The 17,229-nt window shown below is 39.2% G+C and overlaps 2 protein-coding genes across 2 annotated transcripts; one reads left to right on the plus strand and one right to left on the minus strand.

Annotated features, from left to right (window-relative positions):
- Nucleotides 1-4,606: 4,606 nt before the first annotated feature.
- Nucleotides 4,607-6,202, minus strand: LOC133745019 (uncharacterized). The gene has a single exon (XM_062173022.1). The coding sequence runs from the start codon at nucleotides 6,200-6,202 to the stop codon at nucleotides 4,607-4,609; it is 1,596 nt and encodes a 531-aa protein (XP_062029006.1).
- Nucleotides 6,203-10,775: 4,573 nt separating this feature from the next.
- LOC133743664 (synaptotagmin-5) lies at nucleotides 10,776-16,062 on the plus strand. Its single transcript, XM_062171670.1, has 14 exons — nucleotides 10,776-11,293; nucleotides 11,683-11,757; nucleotides 11,854-11,961; nucleotides 12,341-12,373; nucleotides 12,492-12,581; nucleotides 12,799-12,924; nucleotides 13,141-13,284; nucleotides 13,389-13,796; nucleotides 13,909-14,043; nucleotides 14,165-14,377; nucleotides 14,473-14,745; nucleotides 14,858-14,995; nucleotides 15,161-15,463; nucleotides 15,556-16,062. The coding sequence occupies exons 1-14, from the start codon at nucleotides 11,102-11,104 to the stop codon at nucleotides 15,775-15,777; spliced, it is 2,460 nt and encodes an 819-aa protein (XP_062027654.1). The 5' UTR covers nucleotides 10,776-11,101; the 3' UTR covers nucleotides 15,778-16,062.
- The last annotated feature ends 1,167 nt before the right edge of the window (nucleotides 16,063-17,229 follow it).

Below are 17,229 nucleotides of genomic sequence, written 5' to 3' on the forward strand. Positions count from 1 at the left end.
CGAGTCCATTTTGTTCAGACACATCTTTAGAGAAGCAAATTTGTAGCTGATTTTTTTTTTTTTTTTTTTTTTTTTAAAGAGAAAGGGATTAGACGATATTAGTTCCTCGGAGACAGACAATGCAGGGCACTTGTCCCACCCTCAAACCCGAAGGTGAAGGGTCTGCCCCACTCTGGGAACCCACCGCCCGTCCCCCAACTCAATTTATTAATAATAAAGAAGAAAAATACATCGTCCAAGAGAGAAACAAAAAAAACAACGAAAGAGAAGAACTTCCCCCTCATGAACAAATCTAAAAGAAGAAAAAATCAGCCACATAAGTGAAAAATTGGCTCTCGAAATATGCCAGGAATTCCCCTGCACCAGCATGTAGAAGCTTATGAAGCTAACTTTGCGCACAACTTTCTGGGAAGAAAAGCCTCTGAGAGGGTGAGGGCAAAAACGACAGGCCAACATAATCATCTCAGCAACCTGTGAAGCGATAATTTGGGAGTCCCAAAAAATCAGCCTGCAAGTACCTGTGAAGCTCTGCAGGAGGGCTAGGATACCAAGTAAATGAGTGTTTTGAAACACCTAAGTTTGCCATCTTATCTGCTGCTGCTGCATTCCCTTCCCTAAAGATATGAGTGCTACGAAATTGCATTTGCTGAATGTTCTTCAGGCAGTTTTGCCATCTAACTCTCAAGTCCCATGGAGGAGAGAAAGAATTAGAGGAGAGAGATGCTAATACACTAATAGAATCACTTTCCAACCACAGAGTAGTCCAACCTCTAGTGAATGCAACTTCAATAGACACAATAACAGCACAAAGTTCAGCATAAAAGGAAGAATTGCGACCAAGAGGTTGGCAAAAACTCCCTAAATAAACCCCAGATGCATCACGAAAAACTCCCCCACAAGCTGCAGGGCCAGGATTACCTTTCGCCAGACCATCAGTGTTAACTTTAACCCAAGGAAGGAGGGGGGGATGCCATAGGACACGTTGAATCTTGGGCGCTTTACGGGGCTTGGGGCACACCCCAAGGGAAGAAAGAAGTCGGGAATCAAGGACGCCCTTATAGTAACCAGGAACAAAAGAACCAAATTGCCGAATCCATGCCATAATTGAACAACACAGTGTAGAAAAAATAGGAGAGCGATTATCAAACCTGAGTCTATTTCGCGCCTTCCAAATTTCCATGAAAGTAAGCAATCCAACTGCCAACCACAAATTATAAAGCTGAGGGGAAAAACCCTTGTGACAAAAGCCCACCCAAAAATCCAACAGTGAGCCATAAGCAGGAAATGAGGTTCCAAACTGAGTTGCCAGCCATCCCCAAAGATGTTGGGAAAAAGGACAATGTAAAAATAAGTGTAAGGCTGACTCTGCCGAACTGTTGCATAATTGGCAGATGGACACAACCGGAATCCCACCTCTTTTCAGTCGATCATCAGTGGGCAAGCGATCAAAGAAAATCCTCCAAGCCAAGAAAGAATATCGTGGAGGAATGAAGGGATGCCAAATAGTAGAAGCCCAATCTCTCAAAATAAAGTGTCGTCTAAGCAAGTTATAAGAATCAGTGAAAGATAACTCTCCAGAGGCTGTAGACTCCCAAATGAGCATATCAGGTTCTGTATCTAAAGGGAGACAAATATCAGAAATTTTTATAGTACAAGTCTGGAAAGGTATCAAGGAAAAAAGAGGGAAACTGCCAAGAATGATCTGAGATGAAATCTGCCACTCGAAGATCACTAATTCCTGACCAGTCGAAAAAACCCAAAATTTCCAAAATTGGATCTTGAAGCCATTTATCTTTCCAGAAGGACACTGAACGACCATCTCCAATAATCCAACGACAATTGTGGGTGATATGAAGAGCAATAGAGCGAAAACCTGGCCAGATTGAGGATTTGCGATAACTGACTTTGGAACTAGATAATATAGGGTAGCGAGTTCGCATATAATCACCCCATTGGTTCAAAGAAGTGTAAGAGTTCCATGCAAACCTTAAAACAGCCGCAGAATTAAGAGTTGCCAGGTCACGAATACCAACCCCGCCCTCTTTTTTCGGAGCACAAACTTGAGTCCAAGCAACAGTGACAATTTTCCGAGTCTCAATATTTCCAGACCATATAAAATTACGCGTCCAACTAGATAACTTCTTCACAAGGTATGCAGGCCATTGATACACTGAAAAACTATGAAGAACCATACTTTGAAAAACAGATTGCACAAGTTGAGTACGCCCAGCCATAGAAAGAAGCCTCCCCTGCCAACCCATTAACCTTGACTTAGCTCTATCGGCAATAACTTGTAGATGACAGCTGCGGGGTTTTCCACAAAATATAGGAACTCCCAGATAAATAAAAGGTAGACGCCCTGCATGAAAACCCAATATACGTTGAACTGTACCTTTCCTGTGACGAGACCTAGCTCCAAGATAGAAAGTACTTTTCTCCGCATTAATGAATTGCCCTGAAACTGCACTATAACGGTCAAAAAACCCACGCAGCCGTTTAAGAGAGTTTTTGTCCCCACGACAAAACACCATGAGGTCATCTGCATATAACACATGAGACGGTGCAGTGCATTTCCTGGGAAAAGCTATTGGCTTCAATTGACGGGTTTGGAGAAGTAAGTGAAGGCCCCGGCTAAGAGCCTCCTCTGCAAGACAGAATAAAAGTGGAGAAAGAGGATCTCCTTGTCTAACACCACGAGCACACGTAAAAAAGCCTTGAGGAGAGCCATTGATTAAAAGAGATAATCTTGCTGAGTGAAGAATAGAGCTGACCCAACTAGTGAAAGTGGGAGAGAATCCAAAATTACTTAAAACTCGGAGCAGAAAATCCCAATTCAGAGTGTCAAACGCCTTTGCTATATCCACTTTGATTCCCACATTACCACCATAAGCCTTTCGGTCCAATAAATTAAAGCATTCCGAAACCATACCAATACAATGATTAATTCGCCTACCAGGCAAAAAAGCTGATTGCTGAGGAGAAATTATACGTGCAGCAATAGACCCCAAGCGAGAAGCCAAAATCTTAGGAATAATCTTGAAGAGAAAATTGGCTAAGGCAATTGGGCGAAACTGAGTAATAAGCTGAGCATTTGGGACTTTTGGAATGAGAACTAAAAAGTTGCAATTCATGTTGGGGAGGATCCAGTTTTGAAGAAAAAATTGGCGAACACATGCCACCACATCAGAACCAACAATATCCCAACAAGCTTGATAAAAGGACCCTGAAAAACCATCAGGCCCTGGAGCACTAGAACCATCCATAGAAAAAACTGCACTTCTAATTTCCTCTGATGTAGGAATTGCAGATAGCACCGCATTTTCATTGTCTGTCACCAGAGATGGAATAACTGAACAAACCTCATCCACATTTGTAGAAGGGGAGGAAATATCATAGAGATTCTGATAAAAAGCCACAGTATGTGCTGCAATATCTGAAGGGTCAGTAAGTATCCTCTCCCCCACACGGATAGAAGACATTTGACCCTTAGCTGCACGAACCTCATAAGTATGGAAAAAAGAAGTACTTCGATCCCCATCAGTAAGCCACTTAACCCGAGCTCTATCTTTCCAATAAGTTTCTTGCATCCTGAGAGCATCTAAGACTGAAGACTTTGCAGCAATCTCATCCTCAAACCTTTGATCAGTCATGCCACGGGTCGCGATATCTTGTTGAATGGTGACTAGATTTTCACGAGCAGCAGCAACATTTTGATGGACATTACCGAAAACCGCTTTGTTCCAATCACGCAAACAATGCTTCAAAGCCTTTAATTTCTGCAAAGTAACAAACATTGGGCAGCCACACAGTTGAAAGGAACTCCAACAATTAGACACTACTGCATGAAAATTTGGATGCTGCAACCACATAGACTGAAACCTGAAAGGCTTGGGACCACTTGGGGAGAGTTTTGAAGCAGAGAAGATCAATGGAGAGTGATCAGAAACAACACGTGGAAGAGCAACACAACTAGTAAAAGGCCAAGCTTCAAACCAAGTTGTATCACAAAGACATCTGTCCAAGCGAAGCTCAACATGTCCACGTGTGCTCCAACCATTTGACCAAGTAAAGAACAAACCTGAAGTATCTAAATGAACAAAATCACAAGTATCTGACATACTTTGAAAATCTGCACAGGAGAGGCGAGAAGGAGATGGGCCTCCCGATTTCTCGTGGGCTCCTAACACAGCGTTGAAGTCCCCAGTTACCATCCATGGGATAGACGTTTGAGGACGAAGAGCATTAAGATCTTGCCATAAATCCCTGCGTTTGATATAAGAGGTAGAAGCATATACAAAAGAAAGTTGACTGGGCTCATTATCAAAAGGAACCTGAATTGTAACCTGCTGCTCGGAGTTGGAAATAATCGTCGGATTAGGAATATGAAAACCCTTCAACAACCAAAGATTTGGAAGAGCCGCTCCACAATCATTGGTTGCAACAAGATCCAAATTCAAAGAAGACCAAAAAACTGCTGAAATTGAGGTGAACTTTACCTTTGGCTCAGCAATGCAAACAAAATCTGGTTTGTGAATATGGCAAATATTAGAAAGCTCGGATTGGGAGTCCTTGTTTCCTATTCCCCTAATATTCCAATAAAGAACCTTCATTGATTGTACTTTTTATTCTTTGTTCTGTCCCTCTTTGGATAAGGAGTTTCACGAGCAAGAGCTTGAGTAGCTTGTCGTCTTTGTTTCTTCTTTTGAGACTTAGAAAGAACCGGTGTGAAACCATTCTCTGTATCTTCATTAACTCCTTGACCAGTAATTAATGAAACATCCTTGGCTAAAGTTGCAACATGTTCGAATCCCGGGGGAGCATGACCCGTAGATAAATCTGCCAGATCAAACAGATTTTCCTCTTCCACCATATCATGCCAACTTTGACCACTATGTGAAGAAAGGGGGTTGGTTGGCTGGGCACTACTATAAGCCTTTTGCTTCATATTGGAGCTCACATCTTCATCACACATTTCATTATCACTGTCAACTTCGTCATTCTCATCAGTAATATGAACCTTAGGGTCCTCCAAAATAGTTGTTCCAACAACTAGAGCAAATTCATTAGGAATAATGTCAACCACTGCTTCAGTTTCCTTGTTTGCAAGGATGGCAAGTTTATTCTTATTGATAAGAGGAGTCATGCTGCCTCTACAACTTCCAGGCTTCCCGTTGACTATGGTTTCGTTAATGACCAAATCTGCAATACAATCCAGTTCCTGGTCAACGGCCTCAGTGAGAACATCTTCTGCAAATTTAGTAATCTGATCATGGTTTGCAACCTCAGGGGAGTGTTGCACCTGAGGGAAGTTTTTCTCAGAAACATTGTTTACAGCCCTCTTGGGACGATACTCTTGACGCCCAATGCGAGAAGGCTTTTTAACAGCCTTTTGTTCTTGAGCATTTTGCTCTTTGTTAGAGCTCTTCAAGAACCTGCATTGATCCACCATGTGGCCAACCCTCCCACAATGAGTACACACATTCTCATAGACTACTTCAATCGGAAAACAGTGAGTTTCCCGCTCAACCATCAAAGAAGGTGGTAAGTCACCTGCAAGATCCACATCAATCAAGACTCGAGCAAAGTACCCGAATTGCCTTTCCCTTGTGGCTTTATCAATTTGCAATGGAGTTCCGACACCCCGAGCGATCTCCATAAGATGTTGTTGGTGCCAATAATCTTGACTCAGACCATAAATCCTAACCCAAATTTGAGCATGAGTTTGCGGAAAGGTATCTCCTGGTACAAAGTCTGGTTTCCACTGAGTTAGGCGAAAAATTCCATCAGGAAGAGTACAAGTACCTCCACTCCATACCCGACGCAGATCGTCTTCTGTGGCAAAATGAATGTCAAAGTAGCCTTTACCAAGAGGCACAAGACGCCATGGCTTTGAAGGCTGCCAGAGAGCAGCAAGCAACCCTTTTAGGGCATCAGCCTTAAGAGGTTTAGAACCCTTACGTAGAAGAAGACGACCAATAAGATTGGTTTTGAATTGCTTCAATTGCTCCTGATATAAGGATTCATTGATATTGACATAAATTTTATCCCCGCGGACAACCGGAGATGGTAGTTGGCTGAGAGATATAGCAGCCTCTGTTGAGTTAGCGAGGATAGATGCAAAAGTGCGTGATTTTGGGGCTGTTGAAGGAGGCGCAGAGACCGTGTCCAGGCCTCCCAAGAATGCCCAGGGACAAACAGCCATCTGATGCTTGAATACTCAAAGATATAGTTTTCCCAATGCTCCCAGCAATACAGATGCCTTCAGTTGCAACACGAAAGACATCCAAGAAAAATAAATTTCATCCGGTCACCATCTACTCTAGCCTATGCGCACGCCGGGAATGCAACTAGAGTTCTTGTGATCATCAATTAATAGAAGACGTAATTGAATCAAGGTTTTCTGAAAACTGACCTGACTGTGGTAAGCTTTGTTCTGACCGTTTCTCGTTCCATTTCATCAAAACCCACGGACCATCACCGATGCAAAGAGTGCTTCCTTGCATGATTCATGTTGTCCTGATAGCCCATTTCTTCAGTTCAATGGCAGAGTCCGGCGAGGAGTGGCTCTGCTTAGCTGATGTTAGATACAATAGTAGATAAAATTTGAGAGAATTCTATTCCATTTCAGGAGTCGAACACCCTTTTATTTGAAAGCTTAGGGTCGAACTGCCTAGTTAGAGGCTTTTGTATTTAACTTTTGTAATTTCTTATAGAAAAAAAAGAGCAGTGCTCTCTCTATATTCACACAAGTCATACTCATGTCATGCACGATATAGAAAATTCATTCGTATGATTTAGATGTACAAGCGCAATGACTTTATAATGAGAAATTACTGACGAGTTTTAGACTCGATTGTCATATTTAAATATCGCATTCAAATGAATCAACGATTGAGTTTCAAGATTTTTAATGAATTTTCATTTAATTTAAAGTGTTCCTCAGAGACTTTAATTATTGCATATATTATGGTGGGTAATTCAAGTGATATATGTGTGTGTGTGTGTGTGTGTGTGTGTGAGAGAGAGAGAGAGAGAGACAAATATCAGGATATGTGTACCCCTAATTGTGATGAGTACGGTGAGGAGAGTAAACCAGCAGAAAATATATAGAATCTGTTGGTATTGACGACTATCGAATATGCTTATATAGAGATAGATGCGAGAGCTACTGGTTCAAGCTAAGCTGTAGTCCATGATTTAAACCATGTAATATGTATGGAGCAATCATATATGTATGGACCAGCATATCGTACGTTGACTTTAACAATATATATAAGCTAGCTAGTAGGCAGTAGCTAGACCAGATTAATGCTTCTGTGGTCCACGGACCACCAATTTTGTGCTCTTAATTATTGGTTGGAAATTCGATCTGGTTCACAATTATTAGCAGAGATATTTTCTCGTCACAACTGAATGGAATCGACAGTAAGCTACCGATGGATTTGATTACACACTACCTTTGAGCAAAAGATGGATGAAGGATCTTCGTCCAAAAAAGTTACCGATCTACTTGTATTCTTCTCAAAAAAATTATCTACTTGTATTTTACATTTAATTTTCAAATTCTAGTTTGTGTCAACTCAGAGTTCTTAGATCACAACTTGTATGACTGCATTCCCTCCACAACCGGATCAATATGAGAGCAAGGCAACACGTACTACCTAGCTCGAGCTCTCGATCTAGCTAGAAATCCAACCCTATCGTGGTGATTATGTTGATGAAGCTTTCTTAATAGACTTTTTCAAAGAGTCAAATTAGGTGCACGGCTGGTTTCTTACGTCCTTTTCATGGTAACTTCATCATTTCAAATAATTAACATAAACAAACACAAACATTAAAGAAGAAACTAGCATCAATTCTGTCATCTTGATCAAAGTTCAAAAGCAACAACTTTTGGAATCGGCTCCCATTTGTTCGTCATCTTGCAGTCGTCATTTCTCTGAATTGACTGCATTTTGCTGATCCCATTGATTTGTTCGTAATTTTAATAAAGTTTTTATTTGACTAATTAAACGTCACTACATTTTGTTTGCCCTGTTAATATACACATATAATAGTGGTGTGTATGTTTCACGTTGAGAATAATTTTTTCAAATAAAGACTAAAAAACAAAAGATGTTCATGATCATGATGTGATTAAAATTTTATGTCATATCAATACGGTTAATTGTGATGTGCTTTTAGTCCTCTAGATAGCCATGAGAAAAAGAAAGGATAAAAAAAGAAGTCCGGGTCTTTGTGATATATTATTAGTGTAGTCTCACGTACACACACCTTTAACAATATGGCATCATCAATTGATCTCATTCAATATGTAATAAATGGATTTGATTCATCTAATTAGTTTTATAGATTTCAAATTGGCCATATTGTATGATTGTGATTAGTTTCATCTGTTTTTTTTTTTTCTATATTAATTGAAACTGAGGAGTACATGCATGGAGCGATGCAAACGCATCGAAAGAAAAATAATAAAGCATAACAAGATGCACATACGCATCTATAATGAAGAAAAAATTATAAAACATAACAAGATGCACAAACGCATCTCGAGTAAAGGGTAACCAGGACGTGACTTGATACCAAAAAGATTTGGTATCGCTGCACTGCATATGTCACGAGAGCAGTGTAAATGTAGTAGTAACCGTAGCCGTAGCCGTAACCGTAACCGATGATAGAATCACCTAGGAGAGGTGATTCGCTCACCAAAAGTTCGAAAGTGACCGAGGGTGTCAAAAACTCGAATATCAACATAAGAACTCTCAAGAACCAGAACCAATACCAGCACAAAACGAGCATCTGTCTCGGATCCAAGATCCGAATTTGGATACGACCTGGGTCCCAAATTCTGACCCAAATCCTTCCCGAATCCATAGACAAGCCCGCCAGCCCAAAAAAGGCAAGAGCCCAGGCCCAAGTGCGAAGGCCAGCCTGTCCAGAAACTCTAAGGACACCCAATTTGTTGGGCACCCAAGCGCCGACCATCTCTGCGCTGAACAGCCTTGCTGCCCAACCGATCTGACGCGCCGTCGACGAAACTTGGAGAGGAGCAGACTGGGAGAAGGTGCCCATCGGTCGTCTTGGAGAACACTGTGACTCCTTGAACAGGACTCCTCCCCATCGGAGAACACCCGATCTCCAACGTAAGGACAAAAAGGCGCCGGTCCTACAACACCCAGATCCGTACTGATTCAGATTGTTCCAACCTTTGAGGCGCGCTCGCCTTGGCCTTGACGTCCCTCCGTCGTGAACCACCAAGCGAAAACGCCGATGAGCTTCACGATTTGCTGCACCGCAAGCTTCCGATCGATATGCTAAAGCATTCCAGTTGCCACAACCAGCGGGTTGAACAGAGGTAAGCCACGATCTCAGAGAGGTCGACCAACAGGCACAATGAGGAGGGGAGACCTCAACCGGAGCCAAAATTTTTGACGTTCGAAGCCCTAGGGTTAGGGTTTGCCGCCATTGTAGTTTCATCTGTTAAGGAAATATAATTTGACGAATTTGATTTTGTTTATATCCTCATATTCTCTTAAATTTAAGATTTCAACTAATTTTATCTTATTTTTGATGAATTTTGTGGATCAGTATATGATGAAAAATGTATGATTGTGATTAGTTTCATTTGTAATCTGTTATAGAGATATAATTTGACGAATTTGATTTCAATTATATTATCAGAGTCTCTTAAATCTAGAGTTTTAAGTAATTTTGTGTTGTTTTTGATGAATCTTGTAGATCATTATAGGTTGAGAAAAGACAATTGACCTTTTTCCCTACCAACAAGAAAGACAAAAAAAATTGTCCTTAAAACGTACAACACTAAAAAACTACGTACAGATGTACGGTTGTCGAAATTTTAGATTATATACTACACATTAGCTAATAAGATCAAATTTATCATTAGTACAATTATTATTACCAATAATGAGCGTGACATGCATAATTCACACACTGTGAGTTCGACTTAAGCCGATAAAAACTATTCGAGTTGACAGGGACTCGACTCTACACCCAACTCGGCTCGGCTTACTTGTACGACATCGATGCATGCTACTCAAGTAAGAACACGTACATCGTCTAACAACCCTACTTTTTTCTTGATATTTTCTCGTTAAATATATAAGTTAATCTAATCCATTAAGTAAGAACACAATCACATCATCTAATAACGTAACAACCCTACTTTCCCCTTGAGATTCCTTATTGGATAAATTAATCTCATCCACTAATCTTAATTAGTGAAAATAAAAGAAACCCCGTGAGTGCATGACCATGCTTTTTGTGCTCGTCAATGGGGTTACAGAAACCAGATTTCAATGGTGGATTGATTCTAGAAATTCCAAACTACCCCCGCATTAGTTAGAAAAAACGTAAAGTTTTGGTTGTCCAACCTTAAGACACGTGATTCAGACTTGTACGGCCCTCCGGCGCGTGGACGCCACTACCCAATCACAGCTAGCGCTAGCTAGTTAGTACTGCAATCGTATGCTGCCACGTACGGAAGTCCCGCTTCAACGTTCGTCGTTCAATCGCCAACCAGCTCTGACAACAACAACCACCAGAGTCCAGAAGAGCTCTCCACAGTCAACGGGTCAAAACCCAAAAGCACTCACACCGGAAATACGGTGCATCCGAGCCACACCCGAATGAAACCCTTCCCCAATCCGACGGCCCAAACGCCACCTTCAAAGGCGGATGAGGTGGGACCCGCCTGGGAAAAGCGCTTTAGGGACAAAAGCACTTTTGGTGGCTTCTATAAACTGCTATTATTCGGACAATTACACCCGGAGGTTTTCAGAGTTGTTAACTAAAAATGCTCTCTTTTTTCTGGCCTTGACTTTTCCTCTGTGTGTTCTTTGTATTAAATTTCTATTCTCCATGAAAATGTAGAGAGCTGCTTCAAATTCCACAATCACCGTTGAGCTTACTCAACTATCAATTTATTCATAATAACTACATCCCCATTTACTCATTTACTACTTCTTTCATAAGTTTGATCACAAAGATCAAAACTTTCTGATCGAGGTTTGTTGATGAGAAGAGGAAGGTGAAGTGTTTTCAGAGAAGGGTTTTTGATTTGAGTGTGTGTTCTGATCAAATGAGTAGAGCAAAGAATAAGAGAAGCTTGAGGGTTGAGGATGCTGTGGAGTTCTTCAACTTTGTGGTCGAAGAGAAGCCATTTCTTCCTGTTTTGATTCCTGTGGTTTTGTTTGCTTGGGCTATTGAGAGATGGGTCTTCTCCTTCTCCAACTGGGTCCCACTCGCTGTGGCCGTTTGGGCAACTGTGCAGGTTGGTGATGAGCTTGTTATTGTCTTCTATATTTGTGTAGGTGAATCTCAGGTCAATGTGACATTTGGTTGAGTTTTGGAGTTTGAAAAAGTTTCAATTTTTGCTTCCAGAGTTTATATTTGGTAGAGTGAGATCGAATGGTAGTTTTTTTTTTGTGTTTTGTGAGGGATTTTGGTTTGTGGAGGTTGGAATCTGTTTGCCCTCTTTTCAAGTTTCCCGTTTGTGGATGATAGGGTGCTTGGTTTATTTTTAGTTCTACTTTATCCATTGGTTGAGATTGAGTTCAATTTAAGTATGTTCTTTTTTTTAGCAAACTGCAATTCATCAGATCTTTGAGTTGTTTCCACTCAACTTCACTGAAAATAAGCTGTCACTTGTTCTGTCTGCAGTATGGGAACTATCAGCGTCGAATAATTGTTGAAGATTTGAACAAGCAATGGAAGAGAGTGATACTTAACACCTCGGTACGATAGTTGTTCACATTTCTTCTATTTTTAATTGTATGAAATGTGTGCATATCAAAGCTGAATTTTCTGTTTGTGATCCTTTTGGTTGTGTAGCCCATAACGCCATTGGAGCCCTGCGAATGGCTGAATAGGATGTTGACGGAAGTATGGCCCAACTATATTAACCCGAAGCTTTCTTCAAGGTTTTCATCCATTGTTGAGGTGAGAATAATCTTATCCTGTTTCTTTTTGTTAGTGTCAGTTGATACTATGCTGTATTTTGTTTAGCTAGTTACATTTGCTTACTTTTTAAAGATGCTCCTTGAGCAATGTGCCACTTGTGTTTTATGGTCATGACATCCTTCCAGTAACTTTTTAATAAGTCAAGAAAAGTTGTCTATAATTGCAGAAACTCATTAGCTGGATTTTGAGTTTCTTTTGCATTCACTAAATGCATGCTTATAACGCCGGAAGAAGTTGTGGTCATTATTATTATTATCATTCTTCTACTTTTGGCAGGATGTCTCAATTTGTCCATTGTACATGCAAAACGAAAGTTTTTAATGTCCCAGCTAATTAGCTAAGTTCTTGTTGTTTGCAGAAACGGCTGAAGCACAGAAAATCAAGGCTTATAGTAAGTGATCTATTCCTCTACTTTTCTACTACAGTTTGAAGTTTGAAACTTTGAGTTAATTTTCACTGTAGTGACATATTTAACGAGTGTACTAAAGAGCAACCATTTTTTCATGTAGGAAAGAATTGAACTGCAAGAGTTTTCACTAGGTTCAAGCCCTCCAAGCTTGGGCCTTCATGGGACACGTTGGTCAACATCAGGTGATCAGGTTTGGTTTCTATTTTACTTGTAGTTCTCAAACTTTATCCAGAATGGTACTTTTGTACTCATTTCTCTTGAATTAAATTGATATTGCTTAGACTGAGGTTTATATAAGGTGGTAGATATGTTTCTGTTTGTTGACTTAAATTATCACTTCATCAATGTTTCATATTCTATTCTTAGATCTTAGACTGAAGAATGTATTTCTATTTGCATTTTTACAGCGAATCATGCGCTTGGGTTTTGACTGGGACACAACTGATATGAGTATTATGTTGCTTGCCAAGCTTGCCATGCCATTAATGGGGACTGCACGGATTGTTATAAATAGCCTCCACATCAAGGGAGATGTATGTAAAGCAGCTTCCTTTTCATCTTTTTTTCTTGTACAGTTCATCTCAAACCAATTTACAACTGAAATTATATATACACAAACATAACTTAGCTTGCTTTTCCTTCTCTGAGTCGTGGCTATCCTATTGGAAAGCATTGACTGTTGTGCATCACTCTGAAGCAATTTAAGTTTTCTTTGGTGAGTCCTTCATCCAGTAAATTGCATTTTGCAGCTTCTCCTGATGCCAGTTTTGAATGGGAGAGCAATTTTGTACTCATTTGTGTCGGTTCCTGATGTGAGGATAGGAGTTGCGTTTGGTAGTGGTGGAAGCCAATCACTACCTGCTACAGAGCTTCCTGGTGTTTCTTCTTGGCTGGTTTGGCTCTTAAGCATGAAAACTTTTTTGTACTGAATGTCTTCAAAATCTCTTACTTTTACAAATAACTTACTTTTACAAATAATAGATTTTTGCTCTCATAGGTGAAAATTCTTACTGACACCTTGGTTAAGACGATGGTTGAACCTCGCCGCCGTTGTTACTCTATGCCAGCAGTAAGCCTAAGGAAAAAGGCTGTTGGAGGTATTATATATGTGACAGTTGTTTCAGCCAGTAAACTTTCTAGATCTGGCTTGAGATTAAGCCCATCCAGAAGGCAATTTGATGGTACTTCAGAAGAGCATTTTGTTGATAAAGATCTGCAGACATTAGTGGAGGTTGAGCTTGAGCAGTTAACTAGAAGAACAGATATGAAATTCGGCTCAAACCCTAGATGGAATTCAAAATTTAATATGGTGTTACATGAAGAAACCGGTACTCTTCGATTTAATCTTTATGAATGCACACCAAACAATGTGAAGTATGACTATCTGGCGAGTTGTGAAGTTAAGGTACTATTACTACCATGCTTAACTTAATTTTGAAATTACAGTGATAACTTTAACCTTATCTTATCACCTTGTTGAGTGTCAACTAAGTTGAATTGTTGTTCCTTTCGAGTAGGTGAAGTATGTTGAGGATGATTCTACAGTGTTTTGGGCAATAGGACCTGACTCTGGTGTAATAGCCAAACATGCTTTATTCTGTGGAAAGGAAGTTGAAATAGTTGTTCCATTTGAGGGGGTCCATTCTGGGGAGGTAACACTTATAAGATTTTGCCTGGGATTATAAGATTTATGCCTGGTTTCTGTATCCCATTTTCACTTTATGTATTGATTGATTTATTTATTAATTTATTTTTGCTCAATGCATCATGCAGTTGACAGTGAAGCTTGTCCTTAAAGAATGGCAATTCTCTGATGGTTCACACGTCTTGGACAACTTGAGCTCCCAAAGATCGCTTTTTGGTTCATCAAATTTTCTGCCGAGAACCGGGAGGAAAGTTAACATAACTGTTGTGGAAGGAAAGGATCTTATTGCAAAAGACAGGTCTGGGAAGTGTGCTCCATATGTTAAATTGCAGTATGGAAAGGTAGATGTTTTGCTTCCCTTCATTATGTTCTTTGATTTTCTCATTGGTATATACTTTGCAGATAATTGTAAATATTATTTATATTTTTCTTTCAGATTCTCCAGAGAACAAGGACTGCTCATGCTTTGAGTCCTCTCTGGAATCAGAAGTTTGAATTTGATGAGATAGGAGGAGGTGAGTGCTTGATGATAAAGTGCTACAGTGAAGATACCTTCGGTGATGACAGCATTGGTAGTGCACGAGTTAATTTGGAGGGACTGGTTGAGGGATCAGTCAGGGATGTTTGGATCCCTCTAGAAAAAGTTAATTCTGGAGAACTTAGGCTTCAAATAGAAGCAGTTAGAGCTGAAGGCTCTGAAGGATCAAGGGTATGTTCTTATAAAACTTAATGAATGATTATACATGTGGATCAACTTATTAGTCTGATATCTGTTTTGGTGACTAAATTATTCTGCCTTTTCACCTCTTTGGTATTTTCAGGGTTCGACTACGCATTCAAATAATGGATGGCTTGAACTTGTTCTCCTTGAAGCGAAAGACCTTATTGCTGCTGATATCAGAGGGACAAGTGATCCATACGTGAGGGTTCAGTATGGGCACTTGAAGAAAAGAACAAAGGTTAGTAGAAGTATCACATTAATGTTACACATCATAGTCATGATATTGTAGATGCCTTGGCAGTTCCGCTTACCCTTTGATTTTCCTCACCATATTTCTGAAACACTATTATACTAGATATTCCATGGATCAGGTTGATAAATTCTGCGATGACTTGCCTTGCAGGTTATGTACAAAACTCTGAATCCCCACTGGAATCAGACGTTGGAATTCCCTGATGATGGAAGCCCCCTAGAGTTGCATGTTAAAGACCACAATGCTTTATTACCAACATCAAGCATCGGTGACTGTGTTGTCGAATATCAGAGACTGCCTCCAAACCAGATGTCAGACAAGTGGATACCCCTCCAAGGTGTGAAAAGGGGAGAGATCCATATTCGGATTACAAGAAAAGTCCCAGACTTGGAGAAAAGAACGAGCTTGGAGTCTGATCCATCCATAAAAAGAGCACACAGAATTTCAAACGAGGTAAATGAGAATTATGACTTGCTCATCTTAGCCATTGTACAAAAAATGTTTCAAACAAACTCAACTCCATTCTAACTCTCGAGTTTGTTTAGATGAAACAAATGATGATGAAGTTCCAGTCTCTAATTGAGGATGGAAATCTGGAAGGACTGTCAACGGCTATGTCTGAGTTAGAAAGCCTCGAGGATACACAAGAAGAGTACATGGTTCAGCTTGAGACTGAACAATCACTTCTTGTTAACAAGATAAAGGAGCTTGGTCAGGAAATGTTTGACTCGTCTCCTTCCCTTAGCAGAAGATCTTCTGGAGTCTAAGCCCTTTTCAATTGAGTTTTAACCCTAATGGTTTGCTTTGGGTGTTATATGTAATTACATGAAAACCTTTGCATATAGAGTATGTACATTGAGTCCTATACAGTTAAGGTCATCATCTTGCTGCATAATTGTATATGGGTCATAGATGCTTGATCATATTTCTGCAGCAAATGAAGTACTTAGATTCTTAGCTTTTTGAGAAGCTGTTCGTGATCTACATTTCCGCAAAATGTATAATACACCCCCTCAATTACTTAAAGAGTGTGCTTTTATATTTTTGTCTTATTTTTTCATCCAACTTTCATCTATGTCCATCCTCATTAAATAAATAAGAGAAATTTTAAATATACACCCCTATTATTTTATATTTCAAATTAGATTTTGTAGGTGGGTTAAATGACCAAAATAGACATCTATGCATTAGAAGAAAAAGAAATAGTCAAATAACAGGATATTTCATTATTTTTGAGATTAAGGATATTTTAGGTACTTTGGGTTGTGTATTTAGTAAAATATTAGAATGAGAAATTAAATCAGTGGTGTATTAAGTATGGAGTGTATTTAAAACTTCTCAATAAATAAGTGAGAAAAATTATATATATATAAAAAATAGATCCGCTATGTATCATAAATTTTTATTTAATACATTCTTTTACTATATTGTGGAATTAATTGCTAATTAATTCCGACATATGTCAATATGGTAATTACTAATTTTTTTTTTCCCCTCACATCAAAGAGGTAAGTATATTGTTAGAAGATAGAATAACTTAACTTTCTTACCTTTGAACAGGTTGAAAAACTTGATGCCTCTAAGATTTTAAAAGATTCATACATGTCAATATTTACATGATCCATATAATCACGGTCAGTATTAAAATCGGTAAAGTATGAGTGATGTTGGTTGTTTTGCAAACAAAGTGATTGATGATGATGTATTCATGTATTCAAGATATATTTAATGGTTTTATAACATCTTTCAATTTCATTATGAGCTTTTATTTTTATTCTAAAGAGTAATTTGGATATTTCAAAATTTGGTAAAGTATTTGACACCAAAATTTGGCTTCCATTGATATTAGTAGAGATATCTTTTGGGAATTGAAATTTACACACTTTATTTTACAATCTACACTCTCCATCACATTTTTACAATTCACACTACAAATAGACAAAACTTAAGATAATAACATAGCGTGTGAATTGTAAAATAGGGAGTGTGAATTTCACTCTCCTATATTTTATTTGGGAAATGAAGTTCTTATGATTCGTCGCTTAATGACGGGTAGAAGTGATGAGTGTCTATGAAAATTACTAAATTTGATTCAAAGATGACAGTAGTCTGAAAAAAAAAAAAAAAATGATCACAAGTTTCACAAAGAGTGCTCCAACTGATGAAAATTACAAACGCGCCCCAATCAAATTTCCCTTCCTCTATATATATACCCGACG

Source organism: Rosa rugosa, chromosome 4, assembly GCF_958449725.1.
Source record: "Rosa rugosa chromosome 4, drRosRugo1.1, whole genome shotgun sequence".
NCBI lineage: Eukaryota > Viridiplantae > Streptophyta > Magnoliopsida > Rosales > Rosaceae > Rosa > Rosa rugosa.

Bases quoted from the DNA above. Each gene is read 5' to 3' on its own strand.
- LOC133743664 (XM_062171670.1), top strand. From the start codon at position 11,102: ATGAGTAGAGCAAAGAATAAGAGAAGCTTGAGGGTTGAGGATGCTGTG. The intron at 12,925-13,140 runs GTATGTAAAGCA...TGCATTTTGCAG, and splicing joins GCCTCCACATCAAGGGAGAT to CTTCTCCTGATGCCAGTTTT. The intron at 13,285-13,388 runs GTTTGGCTCTTA...TTGCTCTCATAG, and splicing joins CTGGTGTTTCTTCTTGGCTG to GTGAAAATTCTTACTGACAC.
- LOC133745019 (XM_062173022.1), bottom strand. From the start codon at position 6,202: ATGGCTGTTTGTCCCTGGGCATTCTTGGGAGGCCTGGACACGGTCTCT.